The 19,739-nt window shown below is 42.2% G+C and overlaps 1 protein-coding gene across 4 annotated transcripts; it reads left to right on the top strand.

Annotated features, from left to right (window-relative positions):
• The first annotated feature begins 350 nt into the window (after nt 1-350).
• zgc:101731 (SNARE_SNAP25N and SNARE_SNAP23C domain-containing protein) lies at nt 351-19,324 on the top strand. 4 transcript variants are annotated; one of them, XM_061720463.1, is made up of 10 exons: nt 351-415; nt 625-703; nt 2,852-2,990; nt 6,201-6,242; nt 8,087-8,135; nt 12,721-12,832; nt 13,131-13,172; nt 13,562-13,708; nt 13,794-13,938; nt 18,389-19,324. In XM_061720463.1, the coding sequence occupies exons 3-10, from the start codon at nt 2,910-2,912 to the stop codon at nt 18,452-18,454; spliced, it is 684 nt and encodes a 227-aa protein (XP_061576447.1). In that variant the 5' UTR covers nt 351-415; nt 625-703; nt 2,852-2,909; the 3' UTR covers nt 18,455-19,324. The 4 variants fall into 4 exon arrangements, with proteins under 4 accessions (XP_061576447.1, XP_061576449.1, XP_061576450.1 ...); XM_061720465.1 differs by lacking the exon at nt 13,131-13,172; XM_061720466.1 differs by lacking the exons at nt 12,721-12,832; nt 13,131-13,172 and adding an exon at nt 9,844-9,961.
• The last annotated feature ends 415 nt before the right edge of the window (nt 19,325-19,739 follow it).

Genomic DNA, 19,739 nt, shown 5'->3' with positions numbered 1-19,739 from the left:
TTTCGTGAATAAAGTCGAAATGTCGAGAAAAAAGGCGAAATTTCAACTTTATTCACGAAGTTTCGACTTTATTCTTGAAATTGTATTTCAACATTCATCTCTGCATTTCGACTTTTTTCTTGAAGTGCACAATAAAAACAAATCGTAGATCAAGCACAATATTAGTATCAGTGTGGTCTAAATGTAGTTACAGTAGATGAGTGTCAGGTGCAGACAGGTAACACATAAGGTGCGTTCGGTTCGGTGAAGGGACGCGCCGGCGCGCAGGAGCGGGGCGGTGCGGAGGATGAGGAGGATGATGGTGATGGTGATGATGAAGAGGAGGAGGAGGACCAACCAACAGGTGTCGGCTCGGACGCGTGAACGCGGAAAACCCGCATGACGGGACCGAAACAGGGAGCGGAACCGATGACAGGTGAGTTTGTGTTCGAGCGGTTTAATAAAGTTAAACGGTTTTATTTACCTGTACAGGGGTTTACCTGTGAGGAACGGAGGATGAACGGAGGATAAAGGTGTTTTTAGGACGTTTATTACTGAAAGCTCGTCGCAGAATCTTAGAATTTAAATGTTTAATCATCAGTAACAACCTTCTACATTTACATTTATGTTTTAAATAAACAACAGAGGAACCGTCCACCCAGGAAACGGAGAGAAAAGGTCCTGAAGGTGAAGGAGTCCACGCGACCGCTTTATTCTGTAACGGGTAAATAATAATTCAGCTTATAAAATGGAGTTTTAGACATTTACACTTTATTTCTGCATTTTAGCAGATGTCTTATCTGCAGAAGCTCATCTGTGTCACGTGATTCCTTTATTTGATGTTCACCCCCCCCCCCCCACCCCTTTACTCCAGCAGGTGATGATGAGGTTGCAGTTAATTATGATGCTGCAGACCTGTGTGTGTGTGTGTGTGTGTGTGTGTGTGTGTGTGTGTGTGTGTGTGTGTGTGTGTGTGTGTGTGTGAAAAACCACAAACCACGGACAATTTTTAAAAGAGGACTAAAAACCTTTTCTTTTTAGCAAAGCATTTTATCACTAAACAATGCTGTTGTTTTTTTCCCCCATAGTTGCTGTTTTTAATTGTTTTATTCTCTTTTCTGCCATGTCTTGACTTTTTATCCCTTTTATCTCTTATCTTGATTTTATTATTTCTGTTTCCTTTTAATTATCAAACTGTAGCACTTTGAGATTTTCAGTAGCGTAAAGTGCATTATAAATAAAATGTATTATTGTTATCATTATTAATTCATGCATGAAAGAATTAAAGGCAGTTTAATTAGAAAAGTGTGTGTGTGTGTGTGTGTGTGTGTGCGTGTGTGTGTGTGTGTGTGTGTGTGCGTGTGTGTGTGTGTGTGTGTGTGTGTGCGTGTGTGTGTGTGTGTGTGTGTGTGTGTATGTGTGTGTGTGTGTGGGGGGGGGGGGTAACAGGAAGTCTCTTTACTACAGGTGTTTCAGTCATATGGTTGTGGTTTGACTGTACGCAGCAGTGCACGCTTCAGCAAACTTCTTTCTATTAAAAAGCATACAATATGATAGGTGGGGGGGGACACACGTTTGAGAAAGAGAACACAGCGGATCATCATAGTCTAATTTTAGTCTGCATGTACTATTATTATTATGCATCCGTTTGCCCAATTAATACATGCAGTAACCTACAGTTGTCATTGCTGTACATTATTATTATTATTATTAAGTCTTACTCTAATACATTTTACACAGGTGAAATATATACTATAATGTAACCAGACTACAATTATAGTACATGCATTGATGCATTTGATGAGTTGTTTTTTTTTGTTTGTTACACCAATATGCCCATTTAAAGTTTAAATACCAGCTGTAGAGATTAAATGAACGTAAATTATGAATTACAATGACTATCAAACAATTAGTTTGGGTGACACTACAACGTAGTATGGTGTTTACAGCAGGTTTAACTTTTGTGTTAAAGGAGCATGAGGCTCCTTTTAAGAAATGAGACTCTCTAGCGCCACCCTTCACCACGACGGCCGTTGGGGGTACTGCAGCCAACAGTGAAGCCGGCACGGGAGAACGGGGAGAACGTGCATGCAGCGTCATGTGACGTCACATCCGCAGCCGAGCACGGGAAATTCGGGACCGAATTGCAGCACATTTTGCAGCACACAGCCTGTTCAAGGCAACGGAGAGATACACTAGAGGAATCATTCTTTTGGGTTTGGAACACTTCATCTGACATTATTACTAGAAAACTTAAAATGTATACGGATTTTTTTCATAAATCCAGCCTCAATCCTGCCTCATGCTCCTTTAAGAAAACCTTTCATAAATAAAACAACTGTTCATGTCAGGGACTCGCTAGCATGTTGCTGACGCTCCGCGGCTAACAACGAGTACGCGCATCAGACAGTGTGAGACGTAGGACGTAAGTCCGCCCTCTGACTGAAACACCTGTAGTAAAGGGACTCCCAACAGAGACAGCCGTTGGGAGGAAGTGACGGGAGGAAGCGCACCGCTCCGCTCTTTCCCGTTTATCCTGGCCGAAACAAGAAGTTGAAGTTTCTTCAGTAATTGTTGGGAGTTGGTGAGGGGGTACTTAGTATCGCCCACAAGGTTTTCTTTCCTTTTAAGCTTTATTCCAGGTAAATAAATAAAAGCACAGTGAACAACATGAGTTAGACAATTTTTATTATTAAATCTTTACCCAAAAGGTTTAAAGAGGGATTAGTGACATTAAACGTAGCGCAGAAGAAGATGGAGGGGGTGTGTCTGCTTCTGGATCCAGCTCATGTTCCCCCTAATGACCCCGTGGCTCCGCCCCCTGTTCCAGTGTATTAAAGGTTCTTTATTCCCTCTCTCTTCCTCCCTCCAGGTACCAGAACCTCCTGAGTCTGCAGCCTCACTGATCACCGGGATTTGAACCTGCAACCATGGCCAACAGCCGTCTGGACCCGCCCATCCTGACGGAGCAGGAGGAGCTACAAAGAAGAGCCAATCAGGTCACAGATGAGGTAATAACCCCGCCTCAAACAGTCGCTCGATTATATATATCTGAGGTTTGTACATCGTTATGCGGCTGTAACGACTCATTTATCCTCTGACTACCGTTGTTTAAGTGTTTTAAATGTTGTTTTTTTGGGGGGGAGACGTTAAACACAGCAGCAGGTGACTGGGTTAAAAAGTAAAATACAGGATTTATTTTACAGTAAAAAGGATATACCGTATTTTCTGGACTATAAGCCGCACCTGTATATAAGCCGCATCCACTCTATTTTTAAAAAACAATTAAAAAAAGATATACAAGCCGCAGCCGTATATAAGCCGCATCCACTCTATTTAAAAAAAAAGATATGCAAGCCGCAGATATTTATGTTGTTAGATTAGATATTTACTACATGTACAGAAGGATTTTGAACTGTAAATGATGTACATGTTTGTACCTAAATAGATCCTTTCCTAACAGTGTCTTTTAACACGGCAGCAACTTTGCTGATTAAAACGGGACAGAACCAAGAGAAAATAACCGGTATTTATTTATCTATTTATGTGTTTGAAATCTGCTTCTACCTACTTCTATCTGCTAAAGAAGAAGTAGCGTATTCTTCTTTGCATTTATTTTGTCTTAGTTTTTAATTCTAATTCCGGTTAGCACTCCCCCTAGCGGTGGAAGAAAAATCCACAGAATAGCCGCACCTTTGTATAAGCTGCATGATTCAAAACTTAGGAAAAAAGTAGCGGCTTATAGTCCAGAAAATACGGTATTTTATTTTGAAACAATACAAACCTGCACTATTTAAAATGGGGGCCCCCTGTAAAGATTTGCCCGGGGCCCCAGGACACCGTAGCCCCGCCCCTGAACGTGATGGACCGGTCCTGGACGGGGAGGTGTTCATGTTTTAAACAACGTTGATTATTGTTTCACAGTAAAAAAACAAACCTGTTAAACATAATTACACCGTTTATTTGTACGATTCAACAACATGATTCTGGACCTGGACCGTTCAGACCTTTGTAGACCAGTACTGGAGTTGAAGGGGGATGGCATCCCCCCTGAAATAAAAATGGTCAAAATCATCCCCCCTGTAAAACTTCCATCCCTCCTTTCCATCCCTTATGTCATTTCATCAATGAATGTGGTATTACTGCTATTTCAACATTTAGAGTCATCACCAGAAAAATAACAATTTTCATCTGTTTCAAGTAAATTTTCACTTGAAATAAGTATAAAAATCTGCCAGTGGGACAAGATTTATCTTCTCATTACAAGCAATAAAATCTTGTTCCACTGGCAGATTTTTCTACTTATTTCAAGTGAAAATCTGCTTGAAACAGGTGAAAATTGTTGTTTTTTCCAGTGATGAGTCTTGTTTTAAGTTTAATGAGATTTTTTTTACTAAAATGAGACATTTTAACTAGAAATAAGACAAATATTCTTGTTAAGATTTAGAGTTTTTGCAGTGATCCATTTTACTTATCCTGTGAAGGACAGAGTCATATTGATAAGTTCAGAAAAGTGTTTTTTATTGTTGTGTTTTGATGTATTTGATGTAAGCCCAGTGGATATTTAAAGCTTACAGAAGGCTGCATTTAACTGCTGCTATGTCATTCCTGCAGTATTTCTGCAGGTGTTTTGGTCACTGCTATTATTTGTAATATATTATATTATTTGTAATCAGCACAAATTATCTGTCCCCATATGATAAAATCCACCATCCCCCCTGATTTATTTTTACAACTCGAGTACTGCTACAGAGGAAAAGTTCTACCGGACCCGGATGGTTCTGGACCCGATCGTGACCTGCGGTTCAGGGAGTCGTCATCAATAACATTTCAGTTTCATGAAAACTAAAAGAAGCTGAGGCTCTCAGGTGTCTCCGCCTGAGGGGGAGGGGCCCGTTAACGGCACCTGGCTCACCTGGTCGCCATGGAGACGGCCCGTCTCCCGGGGCAACGGTTCGCAGAGGAACATTAGCGTTCCTGGGTGGGGACGTCCCCGGGGCCACACACACACACACACACACACACACACACACACACACACACACACACACACACACACACACGCGCGTTTCTAATTAAACTTTCTTTAATTCTTTCATGCATGAATTAATAATAATAATAATAATAATAATAATAATAATAATAATAATAATAAGAACTCACTTTATAATTCACTTCACATTACTGAAAATTTCTAATTTCTACAATTTGATAATTAAAAGGAAACAGAATTTTTTTTAATTTATTTTATTATTTAATTTATTTTTATTTAATTTATTTATTTTTTCTAGAGCGGGGTATTTAGCATTTTAAGGTGACTTCTCAGAATGTTCGAGGGACGAAAGTGAAAATCCCTTTTTTTCTATCCCCTTACAAATGTATTTTCTTTTTGATTTCTTCTTGATTTCTTTATTTATTTGGTATTAGTATTTTGTATTTTATTTTATATTGTATTATTTTAGTAGTTTTGGATTGACTGTACATCGGATTTTGGGTGATGATTTGTTTTATTTATTCATTGATTGATTATTTTTTTTAATTTTTTCCTCCACCTCTTTTTTCTTTTTTCTCCTTTTTCTATGAAAAAAAAATACTCGATTGATACTGTAATGATGTGCAACTCGTAAAACTGACTTTATTTCTCTAATAAAAAGGTTAATAACAAAAAGGAAACAGAAATAATAAAATCAAGATACGAGATAAAAGGGATAAAAAGTCAAGACATGGCAGAAAAGAGAATAAAACTATTAAAAACAGCAACTATGGGGGAAAAAAACAAAAGCGTTGTTTAGTGATAAAATGCTTTGCTAAAAAGAAAAGGTTTTTAGTCCTCTTTTAAAAATTGTCCGTGGTTTGTGGTTTTTATTAGAAAATGTTGCAGTATTTCTTTTCAAATACAATAATTTGTCTCTGAAGATACTAAATTGTTATCACAACATTAATCCTGACGACACTCGTCGCTTGAAAATGACCTTATTGGACCTGAACGTCTCTTTTGGACGGTTTTAAAAAGAACTGGACAACCTCCCTGTGATGTCATGCTGGGGTTTCTGAGGACCTGATTCCTGGCTGCTGCTGGGGCTCAGCTTGGTCCCAGGTCTCCACAGCCCGACCCGTAGACTGGACAGAACAGTGGACGCAGCATTGAGTCATGTGACCCTTCTGAAACGTGTCCTTTTTGACGTCCTGAAAGTACTGAGGTTTTTGTTTGTGTCCCGTAGTCTCTGGAGAGCACGAGGAGGATGGTCCAGATGGTGGAGGAGGTACGAGACCCATCACACTCACACATGAACAGAGCTGGTAGAGGAGCCAAACTCAAGTAAAAGTACTGTTACTTCAGAATAATAGGACTCAAGTAGAAGTAAAAAGTAGTCATCCAAATAATTACTTGAGTAAAAGTAAAAAAGAACTTGGTGAAAAAACTACTGAAGTACTGAGTAACTGTTGAGTAACGTCTGATTTATTTTTTTAACACAACCATTCAAACAGACAAAAGTACAAAATAATCATCTTCAGGCAAATTAAATCAATAAAATAATAAAATAAATTAAGATTAATAAGAAATAAAAAATAGCTTCAATTAAAATAATCTTAAAGTAAATTCAAGTATTTTAATAAATAATAAAATGAATAAAATAAAACAATAACAGCAGCTCTGTACGTTTGTAAAAACTGACAAAACCTTCCTCTTCTGCTACTGTGTTGTTGTCATGCCGTGACTGTTATTTCTGCTTCTACGGTGTCGTCACTTGCAGAAAGGAGAGTTCCAGGTCAGTCAGTAGCTCGGCTAACCGTGGTCTCCGTATAGATGCTGGGATAGCTTCATTTAGAACCACATCATCTGGCTCTAATAGCTCCATTTAGAACCTCATTTCTGGCTCCAATAGCTCCGTTTAAAACCTCATCATCTGGTTCTAATACCTTGATTTCAAGGACTCCAGTTCGGTTTGACCACAGCCCCATTAAAGGCTGAAATATGGTTCTGCGTCAAAATGACACCGTGCCTACGGCGTGTGGTTTGGATCGACGCAGAGGACACGCCGTCACCTGCGCCGTCAGTGACGTGCACCTCCCGAAAATTGTAACTACGCGTCGAGGAGACGCCGTCCACTCGCAGACCGAGAGGGCTGTGATTGGTTCGTTTGAAAGCGAAGCATTTCCGGTTTCCGGTTTGAATCAGTAGTGAACTTCCAGGGCTCTTTTCTTCGTTTATGTGTGATTTCTTTTTGTTTTTGTTTTTTGCACAATAGTTGTCCTTATTTCTTTGATTTACTGTGACCGGAAAAAGTCGGGTAAACCATTCAGAAAAAGATCGCTACTAGTGGCCGCGGGGGGTACTGCACCGCGACCAAATGGCGAGACGGAGAAGTCCGAAGGGTTCAGCACGGCATCACGGCTGCGGCGTGTGCTCTGCGTTGGTGTGACGCAGAACCATAACTGAGCCTTAAGGTGTAATTTGGCTCTAATAGGTCCATTAGAGACTATTAGACCTCATTATCTGGGTCTAATAGTTTGATTCAGAACCGCATCATCCAGGTCCAATAGCTCCATTTAGAACCACATCATCTGGGTCTAATAGCTCAATTTAAAACGTAATTCTCTGGTTCTAATAGTTCGATTCAGAACCTCATCATCTGGTTCTAATAGCTCGATTTCAAGAACTCCAGTTCAGTTTGACCACATCCCGATTAAGATTTAATCGGGCTCTAAAAGCTCAATTCAAAACCTCATTATCTGGTTGTAATAGCTCGATTTAGAACTTCATCATGTGGTTCCAATAGCAACATTTAAAGAACTCGGTTTGGTTCGACCACAGCCCAACTAAGGTGTATAGATGACTGATATCAGTCAGACTAAAGTGGAAATTCTTGTAGTGAACGTAGTGACTGATGTCTGTAAAAGTCTGTTTCTGCAGATAAACACTCGACCCTCCACCTGTGTTAGCGCTAACGTAGCGGTGCCGTTGCTGAGTGATGCATCTATCAGTTGCTCAAATGAACTCGCAAATAAGTTCAAAACGTTGGTTAAGAGTGACGTCCTCACCATCATCTGCTGCCAGATTCTGATATAAGAACAATGAACTGACAGGTTTTTCTTTTCCCTCCAGAGTAAAGACGTGGGGATCAGAACCGTCGTGATGCTGGACGAGCAAGGAGGTAACCAAGCTAGTTCAGAACTTCTTCACTTCTGTTCTCTCAAATGTTAAAGAACGGTTTGTTTTGCATCAAATGAAGTCAGAACATTCATTCAATGCCCCTTTATTACTTTAGATGTGTTGACGGACCATAATAGTCTTAATATTTGAGTTTTACAATGTAATGAAACATATTTAACATACGTAGTTTAAGAGAACTTTTTTTGTGCATCGTCAGGATCATCACCTGGATTGTTTCTCAGTGTTTTCTCGTGTAAAAGTACTCGTTTATCATTTATAAGTTAAAAGAAACCAGTCATCAGAGAAACGTCCCAATCAACAAAGAAAAGGTTTGATGAAGTCTGTCGTCTCAAAATGGATTTGATTCGTTCGTAAAGTGTTTTTTTCTCTGGTTTGTCAAATGTCAAGATTAATGTTGAAGTACAATTTCGTGATTAAAATTGAAATGTTGAGAAAAAAGGCGAAATTTCGACTTTATTCTTGAAATTGTATTTCAACTTTATTCTCAACATTTCGACTTTTTTCTCAAAGTGCAAAATAAAAAAAAATCTTCCCCTCTCAAATATTTGTTCTCCTGCATGGCCCTAATACTCTTCCGTACCAAAGTATCGGATCAGGACATCCGTACGCGTAATTTCACGAATGACCTTCATTCAGTTATTTATTCAGTCTTTTAATCCTCAAAATCTCCGGAGGAATAAAAGTCTTTGCAGCGTTATTTCAAGCTCCGGTTCATCCTTCAGGCCCGTTCAGGTACAAACCCCAAACCTGGTGAGGTTAACAAGATTCAGATTCAGATTCAGACGACTTTATTGATCCATTCTGAGGTTCCCTCGGGGAAACTGACATCTCCATCTCACTCACTCAGCACTGTCATATGTTTATTTCTTTATTTCATTCATTAAAAGAAAAACAAAACAGTTCAATATAATAACAACAAATCTCTTTCCTTGAATGAAAGGGAACAGAAAGAAGACTAAGCTTATTTTATCTGTCCCTTTTTCCTAAGAAATCAAGTTTCAATTAATGTAATAATAATAAAAAAAGACAAATTAGGCAAAAAAAACAACAAAAAACACTTTCCAATAAATGTAGTTTAATAAAAAAAAACAAACAAACAGAAAACAAAACCAAAACTACAACCAAGTTATAAAATAACGCGAAATAGCTGTTGTCCAACACATAGTCATATTCTTTTTTGATTCAAAGAAAAAAAATATGACAATGGTGCTAAAAAGAGAGCGAGGAAAAAAAAGAAAACCCTCCTAACTTAACAATTATCATGATATTTGTTCATCAAACTGGCTTTTATTATTCTTTTATATGTAATGTTTGATTTGCATTCTTTGGCTTCTGTATCAATATACGGTACAAATCAAATACCCCAAAAACCAAACACCCATATAAGGATAAAAAGATAAAAAATTAAAGATGAAGATGAAAAGAAAAATTAAAAACAAAAATAGAAATAAAATAAATAAATAAAATAAAAAATAAAAGTAAAAATGCAGTAAGACTCCTTCACCGAGTCTTTGGAGCTTTGGTTCCTGGTTGGTCCCGACGGTAGGAACCTTGTCTCAGTCCGAGTGAAACCATCAGGCCAAGTTTCAGGGTGTGTTTGTTAATCACCCGTCTGGGCGCGTTCTGGGCCGTGACATCATCACGGCCGTTTCCACGGCGCTCCGCCGTAAACCTGCCGTCCCTCACAGAGCAGCTGGAGCGTATCGAGGAAGGGATGGACTCCATCAACAGGGACATGAGGGAGGCGGAGAAGAACCTGACGGACATGGCGCAGTGCTGCGGCCTGTGCATGTGGCCAATCAGGAAGTAGGTCCAACCTCCGCCGGACCGCCGCCTGGCGCCCAGTTCCAAACATGTGACCTCTGTGAGAGGTCTGTCCGTACAAGTGACCCTAAGCAACATTACCTGACCGCCTCGCTGTTTGAATCCATCCTCGTTTCAGACGTCGTTTCAGTAGCAACAACTGAAACGATGAAATGAGCAAACGTTATGAACCCAATGTGTTTTAATGCTGCGTCTCGTCAACTTAAAGGGGACCTATTATGGCATCTAATACCTATTTTAAACAGGCCTTGAATGTCTTAAAAATAAGCTTTTGATTATTTTTGCTAAATAAATTAGAAATTCAGCCTCTGAGCCATGTCTTTATCTTCCCATTCTCTAACCTCATTATCTATACAGGATTCTGAGTGGGTGGGGCTATGATAATGAGGCTCTGTGCTGATTGGCTGCCTGAATGACGCAATACACCGCTATGAAAAAATGGCGGAAGCTTCGGCCGGCGGAGTTAGTTGTGGGCGTGGTTTTACGCATCGGAGGATAACCTATGTACAGGTTTGTCTCAGAAAGTTAGAATATTGAGATTTTCTGTAATGCAATTACAAAAACCAAAATGTCATACATTCTGGATTCATTACAAAATCAACTGAAATATTGCAAGCCTTTTATTATTTTAATATTGCTGATCATGGCTTACAGCTAACTCAAATATCCTATCTAAAAAAATTAGAATATTCTGGGAATCTTAATCTTAAACTGTAAACCATAATCAGCAATATTAAAATAATAAAAGGCTTGCAATATTTCAGTTGATTTGTAATGAATCCAGAATGTATGATATTTTTTAATTGCATTACAGAAAATAAAGAACTTTATCACAATATTCTAATTTTCTGAGACAGTCCTGTAAATCGCATTTTCGTTACGTAACAAAAGGGAGAAGAATCTGAACGGCTCGTAGATCCACATCACACTGGACGGCTCATCCGGGCGGCTGTACAGACACTGCAGAATTTGGTTGCTTTCCTCGTTCTCTGAGTTGGCAGGCTGAGGGGAGACCACTTTATATATGTTAAAGCAAGAGAAAACGTGTGTTTCATAATATATTATATATATTGTTTTTCTGATTGCTTATACATTACAGTTTTCAAAAATGTATAGTTTTACAACTCTCCAAAAAAATCCAGCGAAAGTTAAAATCCAAACATAATGGACTTGACTAATAGGTCCCCTTTAATGTAATTACAGATCCATTCTTGCAGACCTGCAGCACAGTCCAATAAATCTGGGTCAGAAATTACGTTTACATAACAATCTATTGGCGCTTTTCTACTAGTACCTACTCAGCTCGACTCGGTTTGGTTCTTTCCCACCAGGGGTCTAATGTGCCGAGTAGATACTTTTCTGTTGCTACTCTGCCGAGGTTCTAAGCGGCTGAGTCGGGCTGTGATGTCCAGAGCTGTCTGGGAGATTTGCGAGGCCCTGTGCGAAATGGCCGGGGGGGGCCTTTTGGGTTTTTTCGGGTCGGATCGGGTGTCTATATGCGCAATTTAACTCTCCAATTAGCAAAATACTGGATACCTTCCCTTGCCTCATCATCATTTGGGCTTGCCTCTACGCGGGGCCCCGCGGCTGCTTGAGACCCAGTCGGATCGGTGATTTTTGTAACAAATTTATCAAACGAGCCTTTCAGAGAGGCATTAAACTCTTCCATTTTCTTTAGTTTTTTTCTTTTTTCATCCCCTGATGGAAATTTCCTCAATCTGTCTCGTTCTCTCGACATTGTGTTACAGTTTGTTCCAACTCCACCGTCTGGATCAGAGCACCTTGTGTCTGCGCTTGGTCAGACGCAGTTGTATTGAACAACAGACACGCGCAGCTGCGCAGCGACATCACTCAGCAAGCACATTTTGCGCATATATTTATTGATATGCACAGACTAGTACAGATTTAGGTCTGTAATGGAACGTGGCTGTTGATATTTATAAGGGAAAGAAGGAAAAAACAAAAAACGGTTCGCACACCCCTTGCGGCCCTGGTGATGTCATCACACTACAGGCCACCGATTGGTCGGGGGGTTGGAGTCAGACGTCTGAGTCAGGAGGCGGAAATCAGTTCAACTCTGATGGCGGCTTCTTGTTCATTTTATTCAACCAGCAATGGCAGCAAAAGTCTGTTTCTGATCCAACTCTGAGGTGCAGATGTTCATAAACCTGGTGCTGAGGAGAGAATTAAAAAGGGATCTAGACGGCGATAAGGAACGACCAGATCCACCAGGAGCTCTGTCACTTCATAGCTGCTCACGGCTCCAGCCGAGACAAACATTAAAAAGCGTCAACGCTCGAAGCTTCTCTCATTCTCATTTTTTAACTTGATATCAAACACAAGCCACAGACCCAGCAGCACATATATCATCTCCTCCAGGTTCTGCATCTTTATTGTTGTTGTCTTCTTCGTTCAGATCACACAATCAAATACGTCACAGCAGCTTCACTCCAACCTCCTACTTCTGCTCCAGGTGCTGAATTGTAGTGGTGACAGGAGGCCTCTGGTCTTCCTAATGAGGACCTGAAGGAGGACACATGATGGAACTGGGCACTGGGACCTGGTTCTGGCAAAGCTGTGCTGGTTGTGGCGCCGCTAGCTCCCAGATCTCCCAGATCTCACGCTCATTTATGATTTCCGTCTGTGCAGCTTCTTTGAAGTCGTCTTTTCTTTTATGGTTTTGCTTCGCCGCTCTTCCCTCCTCCTCTTCCTCCTCCTCTTCCTCACCCCCCACCCTGTAGAACAGCTGGAGCGGATAGAGGAGGGTTTGGATCAGATCAACTCTGACATGAAGGAGGCCGAGAAAAACCTGACCGACCTGGGAAAGTGCTGCGGCCTCTGCAGCTGCCAGAAGTAGGTGGGGGGGGGGTATAGAGGTGTGTATGGGGGTGTGTATGGAGGTGTGTGTGTGTGTGTGTGTGTGTGTGTGTGTGTGTGTGTGTGTGTGTGTGTGTGTGTGTGTGTGTGTGTGTGTGTGTGTGTGTATATAGAGGTGTGTATGGAGGTGTGTGTATAGAGTGTGTATAGAGGTGTGTATAGAATGTGTATAGAGGTATGTGTAGAGTGTGTGTAGTATGTTTATTACACTCACCAATTCATTTAGGCTAATTTACACACATTTACTTTTTGATATGTCCGGATCACCTTAAAGATTAAAAACGTCTCCTGGTCCAAGTCTCCTCCTTTCATTGAAGTAACGTATATAACGGCAGCTTTCTTTACGTTTGGCTCATTTGTTGCTTCGCCGCCGCGTTGCTTCGCCGCCGCGTTGCTTCGCCGCCGCGTGGCTTCGTTGCTTCGCCGCGCGTTGCTTCGCCGCGCGTTGCTTCGCCGCGCGTTGCTTCGCCGCGCGTTGCTTCGCCGCGCGTTGCTTTGCCACCGCGTGGCTTCGTTGCCGTGTTGCTTCGTTGCCGTGTTGATTCGCCGCTGCGTTGCTTCGCCGCATGTTGCTTCGTTGCCGCGTTGCTTCGCCTCCATAGGAACTTGTTTGGCTGTTTGGATCTTTGTTCCTGGAGGAAGCTGATTGACAGGTGAGGTCGGAGCACCGTCACGTCTAACATCCCGAGTGTCGTCCTCCGTCAGGCTGAAGGCTTTTGAGGAGAGCGGCGCCTACAAGGCCGTTTGGGGCGGAGCCTCCAGCCAGGACGGCGTCGTGTCCAACCAGCCGCCTTCGTCCAGAGTCGTTGACGAGCGCGAGCAGATGATGATGAGCGGCGGACACATCCGCAGGTATGTGACGCCGCCGCCGCGGGATGCAGGATGCCGTCCACATCGGTTGACCCATGTTGACCTCTGACCCGCCCCCCGTTTCCAGGGTGACCAACGACGCGCGCGAGGACGAGATGGAGGACAACCTGGCCCACGTGGGCAGCATCGTGGGTAACCTGAAGAGCATGGCGCTGGACATTGGCAACGAGCTGGACTCCCAGAAGGACCTGATCGGCCGCGTGGGCGAGAAGGTACTTGAGCGCGTGTCGGTTCTTGGGAGGTCGTTGGAGGAAGAAAATGTTCAAAAGCTCCTGATGTCAAAGCAGGAACGTTCCTCAGATCGCTGATACCTGGTCATAAGTCCGTAAAAGTCGAGCATGCACTCGGTGTCCCGCCTGGAAGACGTACGGGAGCTCAAGGTTTCTTCAGACTTCTTTAGCTTTAGGGAGACTTGTATTCAAGACCGACTGAACAGAGACCAAGACAAGACCAAGATCAGAGAGTATCTAGACCAAGACCAAGACTAGTTCAGCTCAAGACCAAAACAAACCCAGTAATTTCCTGATCCTGCGTGATTGTAGAACATCATCCTGGTTCAGCTAGTTTCCATATGAGCTTGTTTTCAACTGCAGCTCAATAACACAGAGAAGTGGATGATGATGTTGAACTTACTATAAATGTTTCCATCAGCTGAGATCAGATATTTCTACACTATTGGAGGATTGACTCCAGTGCTTTTAAGGATTGACACAACCACTAACTAGTCCCAAAGTCCTCTAGCAGAATAACCAGCTCCAACACCCACCTCCACCTCAGAAAAGTCATGAAGGGTAAATGTTACTGATTTAAATTGAAATTAATTTGGAGATGAAACCTGAATTTTAAATATTAAAAATTTAAATTACATTATTTACCATTATAGTAATCAGATTACACCGTATATCAGCATCACTGAAATGGACCTGATGCTTAATCAATCACAACAATATGCAAATATTATTGATATATTTATTCAAACAAGGCCGTTATAAACACAAAACTGTAATTAAATACAAAATACAAAACTGTACATTACGAGGATGAAGAACTGCTGATCACCAGATTCTGTCACCTTGGTGCAACGGCATCTCAATTATGCGAGTCCGAGACCTGGAGAGGCCAAGACGAGACCAAGACCACAAAAAAGTGGTCTGGAGAACTACCAGTTTACTTAGTACGCCAACATAAGTGAATTAAAACAGGACAGTTTATGCAGGAACGTTCCTCCGATAGTAGATACCTGGTCATAAGTCGGTAAAAGTCCAGTTCCTTTGTAAAAACGGGGTCTTACATCACTTTATATCCAAGCACGGTGGCTTGGTGGTTAGCACTGTTGCCTCACAGCAAGAAGGTCTCTGGTTCAACTCCGAGGCCCGGCGGGGTCTTTCTGTGTGGAGTTTGCGTATTCTCCCCGTGCTTGCGTGGGTTCCCTCCGGGTACTCCGGCTTCCTCCCACAGTCCAAAAACATGCATATTAGATTGATTGATGATTCTAAATTGCCCGTAGGTGTGAGTGTGTCTGGTTGTGGGTATCTATGTGCACGCCCGCCGATAGGGGGGGACAAACGGGTCTGTTGTCCCGGGCCCAGGGTAGGGGGGGGGCCCAGAACTGGAAAAAAAAAAAAAAATCATTTTTTTTTTTTCCATTTTATTCTCATTAAATTATGGAATCATTTTTCAAAATGTTTCAAAATATGCCTATTTGTGGAAAAATATGTAGTATTTGAGTTACATAAAAGCTTGTTATTTGTTTTCTTCCTAATTGTCCTTGTGGTCAAGAACCCCCAACACAAAAATGGTTTGGCCGCTGATCAAAATTTGATGTTATCATTTAATTCAACCATTAGAATGGTCAAAATGTCCGGTCAGCACAAGTCCGGTGCTCAGAAAAGCAGAGAAAAGAGAAGAAGAGAAGAAGAAAATAGAGGCCTCAGAGATTCTCTACACAAATATTTTAAAAAGGTGGTGACGGTGAAGCTGGAATTAATAAAGTCAGCGTAGAGCAAGGTAAGAAACAGCAGCTAACGTTTACCAACCTTGTAACTTAACCTAACTGGCTAGCTCTAATGTTAACGTCCATTAACTTGTATAAAAACCTGAAGAGCAGAAGGAGAGGAAGAGGGAGAAGGAGCGATCCGGGCGCAGGGGGGCCCATCTTAGATTATTTTGTCCGGGGCCCAGGCAAGACTGTCAGCTGGCCTGTCTATGTGCCCATTCCGCGCGCCGTGTGGAAAGGCATACCCTCAGTTTTGTGTGTCATTTCTGTATTTAAAACACACACACGGCGCACCGAACGTAAAGGCGCCGTCTACACACACACACACACACACACACGCACGCCGCAGAACACACACACAAGCACACAAGTGTGCGTATTTAAAAATAGAGCGGGAGTAAAACTTTGTTTGATTGTACTTTATTTCAGTTTTTACATTAATCAAACCCATCGAAGTCCTCATCCTCTGTTTCTGCATTAAAGAGCTCCGCTAAATCAGCTGTACCAGTCCGAATTCCTCGCTTTCAGAGTCACTTTCCATCCCGTGCGGCGCCTCGGACTTGCCGGCTTTTGCGAAAGCTCACAAAATAGTCCCAGCAGACACGTTAGCCCACGGATCAACAATCATAACTTGCCCGGCGCTGCCTTCCACTCTTTGTGAAACTGTGTTCTCCCTCAGTCATCCATCGCTCCCACGCCGCTGCAGCCTTAAGGCTGATTTATGGTTCCGCGTTACACCAACGCAGAGCCTACGCCGGAGGGTACGCGGCGACCCGCAGCTACGCCGTACCCTCCAGCGTAGGCTCTGCATCCATTTAACGCGGAACCATAATTCAGGCTTCACTTTGAACGGCTGGTTCACACCGACGTCCAGCGGTTGGAATTCCTTTGTCAGACCTTCCGGAATAACAGCAAGCACAGTGTTCATATTTTTCACTTCTTTTTTTACATTGTCTATGAGATGGGCGCCCATAGAGTCACAGATCAACAGCGATGGTGATGTGTGCAAAAAACCACCAGGTTACCTTACATAGACCCGCCTCAGCCACTCTATCATCATCCCTTCATCCATCCAACCATTTTCATTTGCCTTTATCAAATCAAATCAAATCAAACTTTATTTATATAGCACTTTTCATACAAATAATGAAACACAAAGTGCTTAACAAAAAAAAAAAAAAAAAAACAAAAAAAAAAAACAAGAAAAACAAATAAACTCCGGCTGGAAAAGTCTCTATAGGCAGTCTTTCTTTTAAAAATCACCATAGTTTCTGTCCATCAGCGTGGCAATCAAGCACAACAGTGAACTTCTACTTCGGTGCAGTTATCGTGTTCAAGTTATTGATACAAAATAAACGGGGCATATGCATTTACAGTCAGAGCGATGCAGTGCGGTTTTTAATTATATTTTACTCTGGGGTGTCGTGAGATTTTATTCACTTTTGAAAGGTGTCATGACTGAAAAAAGGTTGAAAAAGCTGCTCTAAACATTAGGTCAACATCTGTAGATCCCGTCTCTTTCATTCTGTTTCTTCTTGTGAGCCGTATAGCCATTTTTGCCTGGCCTAACAGAAAATTAACAAGGCAGATGTTCCTACGGTGTGCTGCAGAGTACCTAGGACCAAAAATAAACAGCCTGTCATCTAAAATCTGCCCCAAATCACCGAACCATTGCCGCAGCAAAGCAAAGGGGGGAACCAATCTGGGGCAAGAGAGCCAAAGGTGCTGCAATGTTTCCTCAACTTGGCAGAAAACACAATGACTCCCTGCTCTAGGATCTACATGTGCCACATATCTGTTTGTGGCCACGGCCCCGTGCACCACCCTCCACTGGAGATCCGCACTGCGTTTCTCTATGTTTGTACAGGGACCTCCTGCTGCCTCTGGGAGACGACCCTGGCGCCAACACACCACACCACCTCGACTCCCGGACACCAGCCAAAGATGTTCTGTTGAGAACCTTCACAGTCACTGAAATACCATACTAAAAAGTATATACTAAAAAGTATACTTAAATTTGGCACACTTTTGAGTAAATATCCGTAGTGTGCATTAATTCGGACGTACTATTAAGAGCGCACACGCCACTTCCTGCCGTAGGTTAGAGTTGTTACCATGGTAACCTGTCACAGCAGCGGTAGCGGCTCCGCTCCGCTCTTTCCCGTTTATTCTGGCCAAAACAAAATGAGATTATAATATTAATATTTACGAATATTATAATATTAATATTATATAATAATATTATTATACTTAGTATTATACTTATGACATATACGTATCACTTAGCAACCAAACGCCGCTGCATTGCATTGTGGGAAGTTTCTGCTCGGCTAGTGTCCATCAATCCACATAGAGCACACTATTGATTATGTACTAATGTTTCGGACGCACTAAAAAATCTTGCACACTTGCATACTCATTAGGGTGGAAGTATGCAATTTCGGACGCAGCTAGACTCTTTTTGGATGCTTCAGAGAAGGCTGACAGTTCCGGTGTTCGAAAGGAGAGAGCGAGAGAGAGAGAGAGAGAGAGAGACAGAGAGAAAGAGAGAAAGAGAGAGAGAGAGAGAGAGAGAGAGAGAGAGAGAAATAAAGAGAGAGAGAGAGCAGTGGAGTCTCTATTAGATAAATACTTACCACCACTTCTTTCCGTCTGTTTCTCTGCAGGCTAATCTCAACGTGTCTCGCATCGATGCGGCCAACCAGAAAGCCAACAACCTCATGAAACGATAGGAACCTGCTTCCTCCCTCCTTTTTCTACCAGTTTAAACTGTTCTAATGTGCTGATGTCATTAGTCTTAGCGGTTATAATATTTTAAATTATAACATTCTCGTAGATGGAAGTTCTGCCGTGTGTCTGACTGAGTGGGTCACTGCTTCCTCTGATAGCATCTCTGTAATCACATTTCTGTGAGACTTTTGACAGCTTTGGTGCCTGAAGACGGGTCAGTCTGCAGAACCGGTGTTCTGCCAATTTCTGCTACCTGCCGAGAAATGCTACTTTGTGGTTCTGCGCATGCGCACAGTCGATTTTCAAAGTTTGATTGCTACGCTAAATTGATAATATAGGATGTACACTACCCATGACATGAATCGCATTACACTTTGTGAACATTATACGATAAAGAGGGGGAAAAAAACAATTCTATCGCTTTATTTGATATTCATTCAGTCATTCGCCTTTACTTAAGATCATTAAGAACACATTGTTATTTACAATGACAGCCTGGCAAGCGACAAGGACCACTTGGGGGAAAAGGAACTGGGCTTAAGGAGTAAAACACATTAAAAATGTAGCTCTAACAAGGTAGAAAACCATAAGGGAGCATTTTTTGGCAAAGCAGCAGAAATTGGCAGAACACCGGGCCACAGGAAGCGTTCATGACCCCTGTGTGAGAGCGAAGTGGAGGAGGAGGTGACAGAGGTGGAGACGGAGCGCCACGAAAGAGCGGCTCCGTGTAATGTGACACGCATCTTAAGCACAAAAGTCGTCTTTTTTCCTGTTAACGGGCCCAGAAACAAGAACTCCACCAGGGGGGGGACACCAGCTCCAACTGTGCAGGAAGCAAATGTAAACATCTCTGAGATGAATAAATAAATTAACCAATAAATAAATAAATACATAAATGAATGAATGAAGAAAACCAGTGTGTTCCAGCCTGAAACGTCCCCTGGTTGCTCAGACACAGGTGCGGTGGCGCCCTCTGCCGGCGCGGCCGGGTATTGCACCGCAGTGGTGAAACACGTATTTGCCCTGGGAGACGGATCTCTGGCGACACCAAGCGGCCGGAGCTGGAACTGCCGCCCCCTGGCCTGCACCCATCTTCTCTCCGTCTCGTGTAGCCTAGAAAATGGTGGTGCGACGAGCCCATGGAGCCACTGGGGTCATTTCTGATCTCATTCTTCACAATATTATTCCAACAAAAACTCACTTTTGACACTGATTTGTACAAAATCAGTGTCAAAAATAATAGTAGCTGATTTATTTATGAGGTTTCCATCAGCTACTATTGATGTG

Source organism: Cololabis saira, chromosome 4 (assembly GCF_033807715.1).
Source record: "Cololabis saira isolate AMF1-May2022 chromosome 4, fColSai1.1, whole genome shotgun sequence".
Classification (NCBI taxonomy): Eukaryota; Metazoa; Chordata; class Actinopteri; order Beloniformes; family Belonidae; genus Cololabis; species Cololabis saira.
The sequence above is the reverse complement of the archived record's forward strand: the minus strand, read 5'-3'. Positions and strand labels throughout refer to the sequence as shown.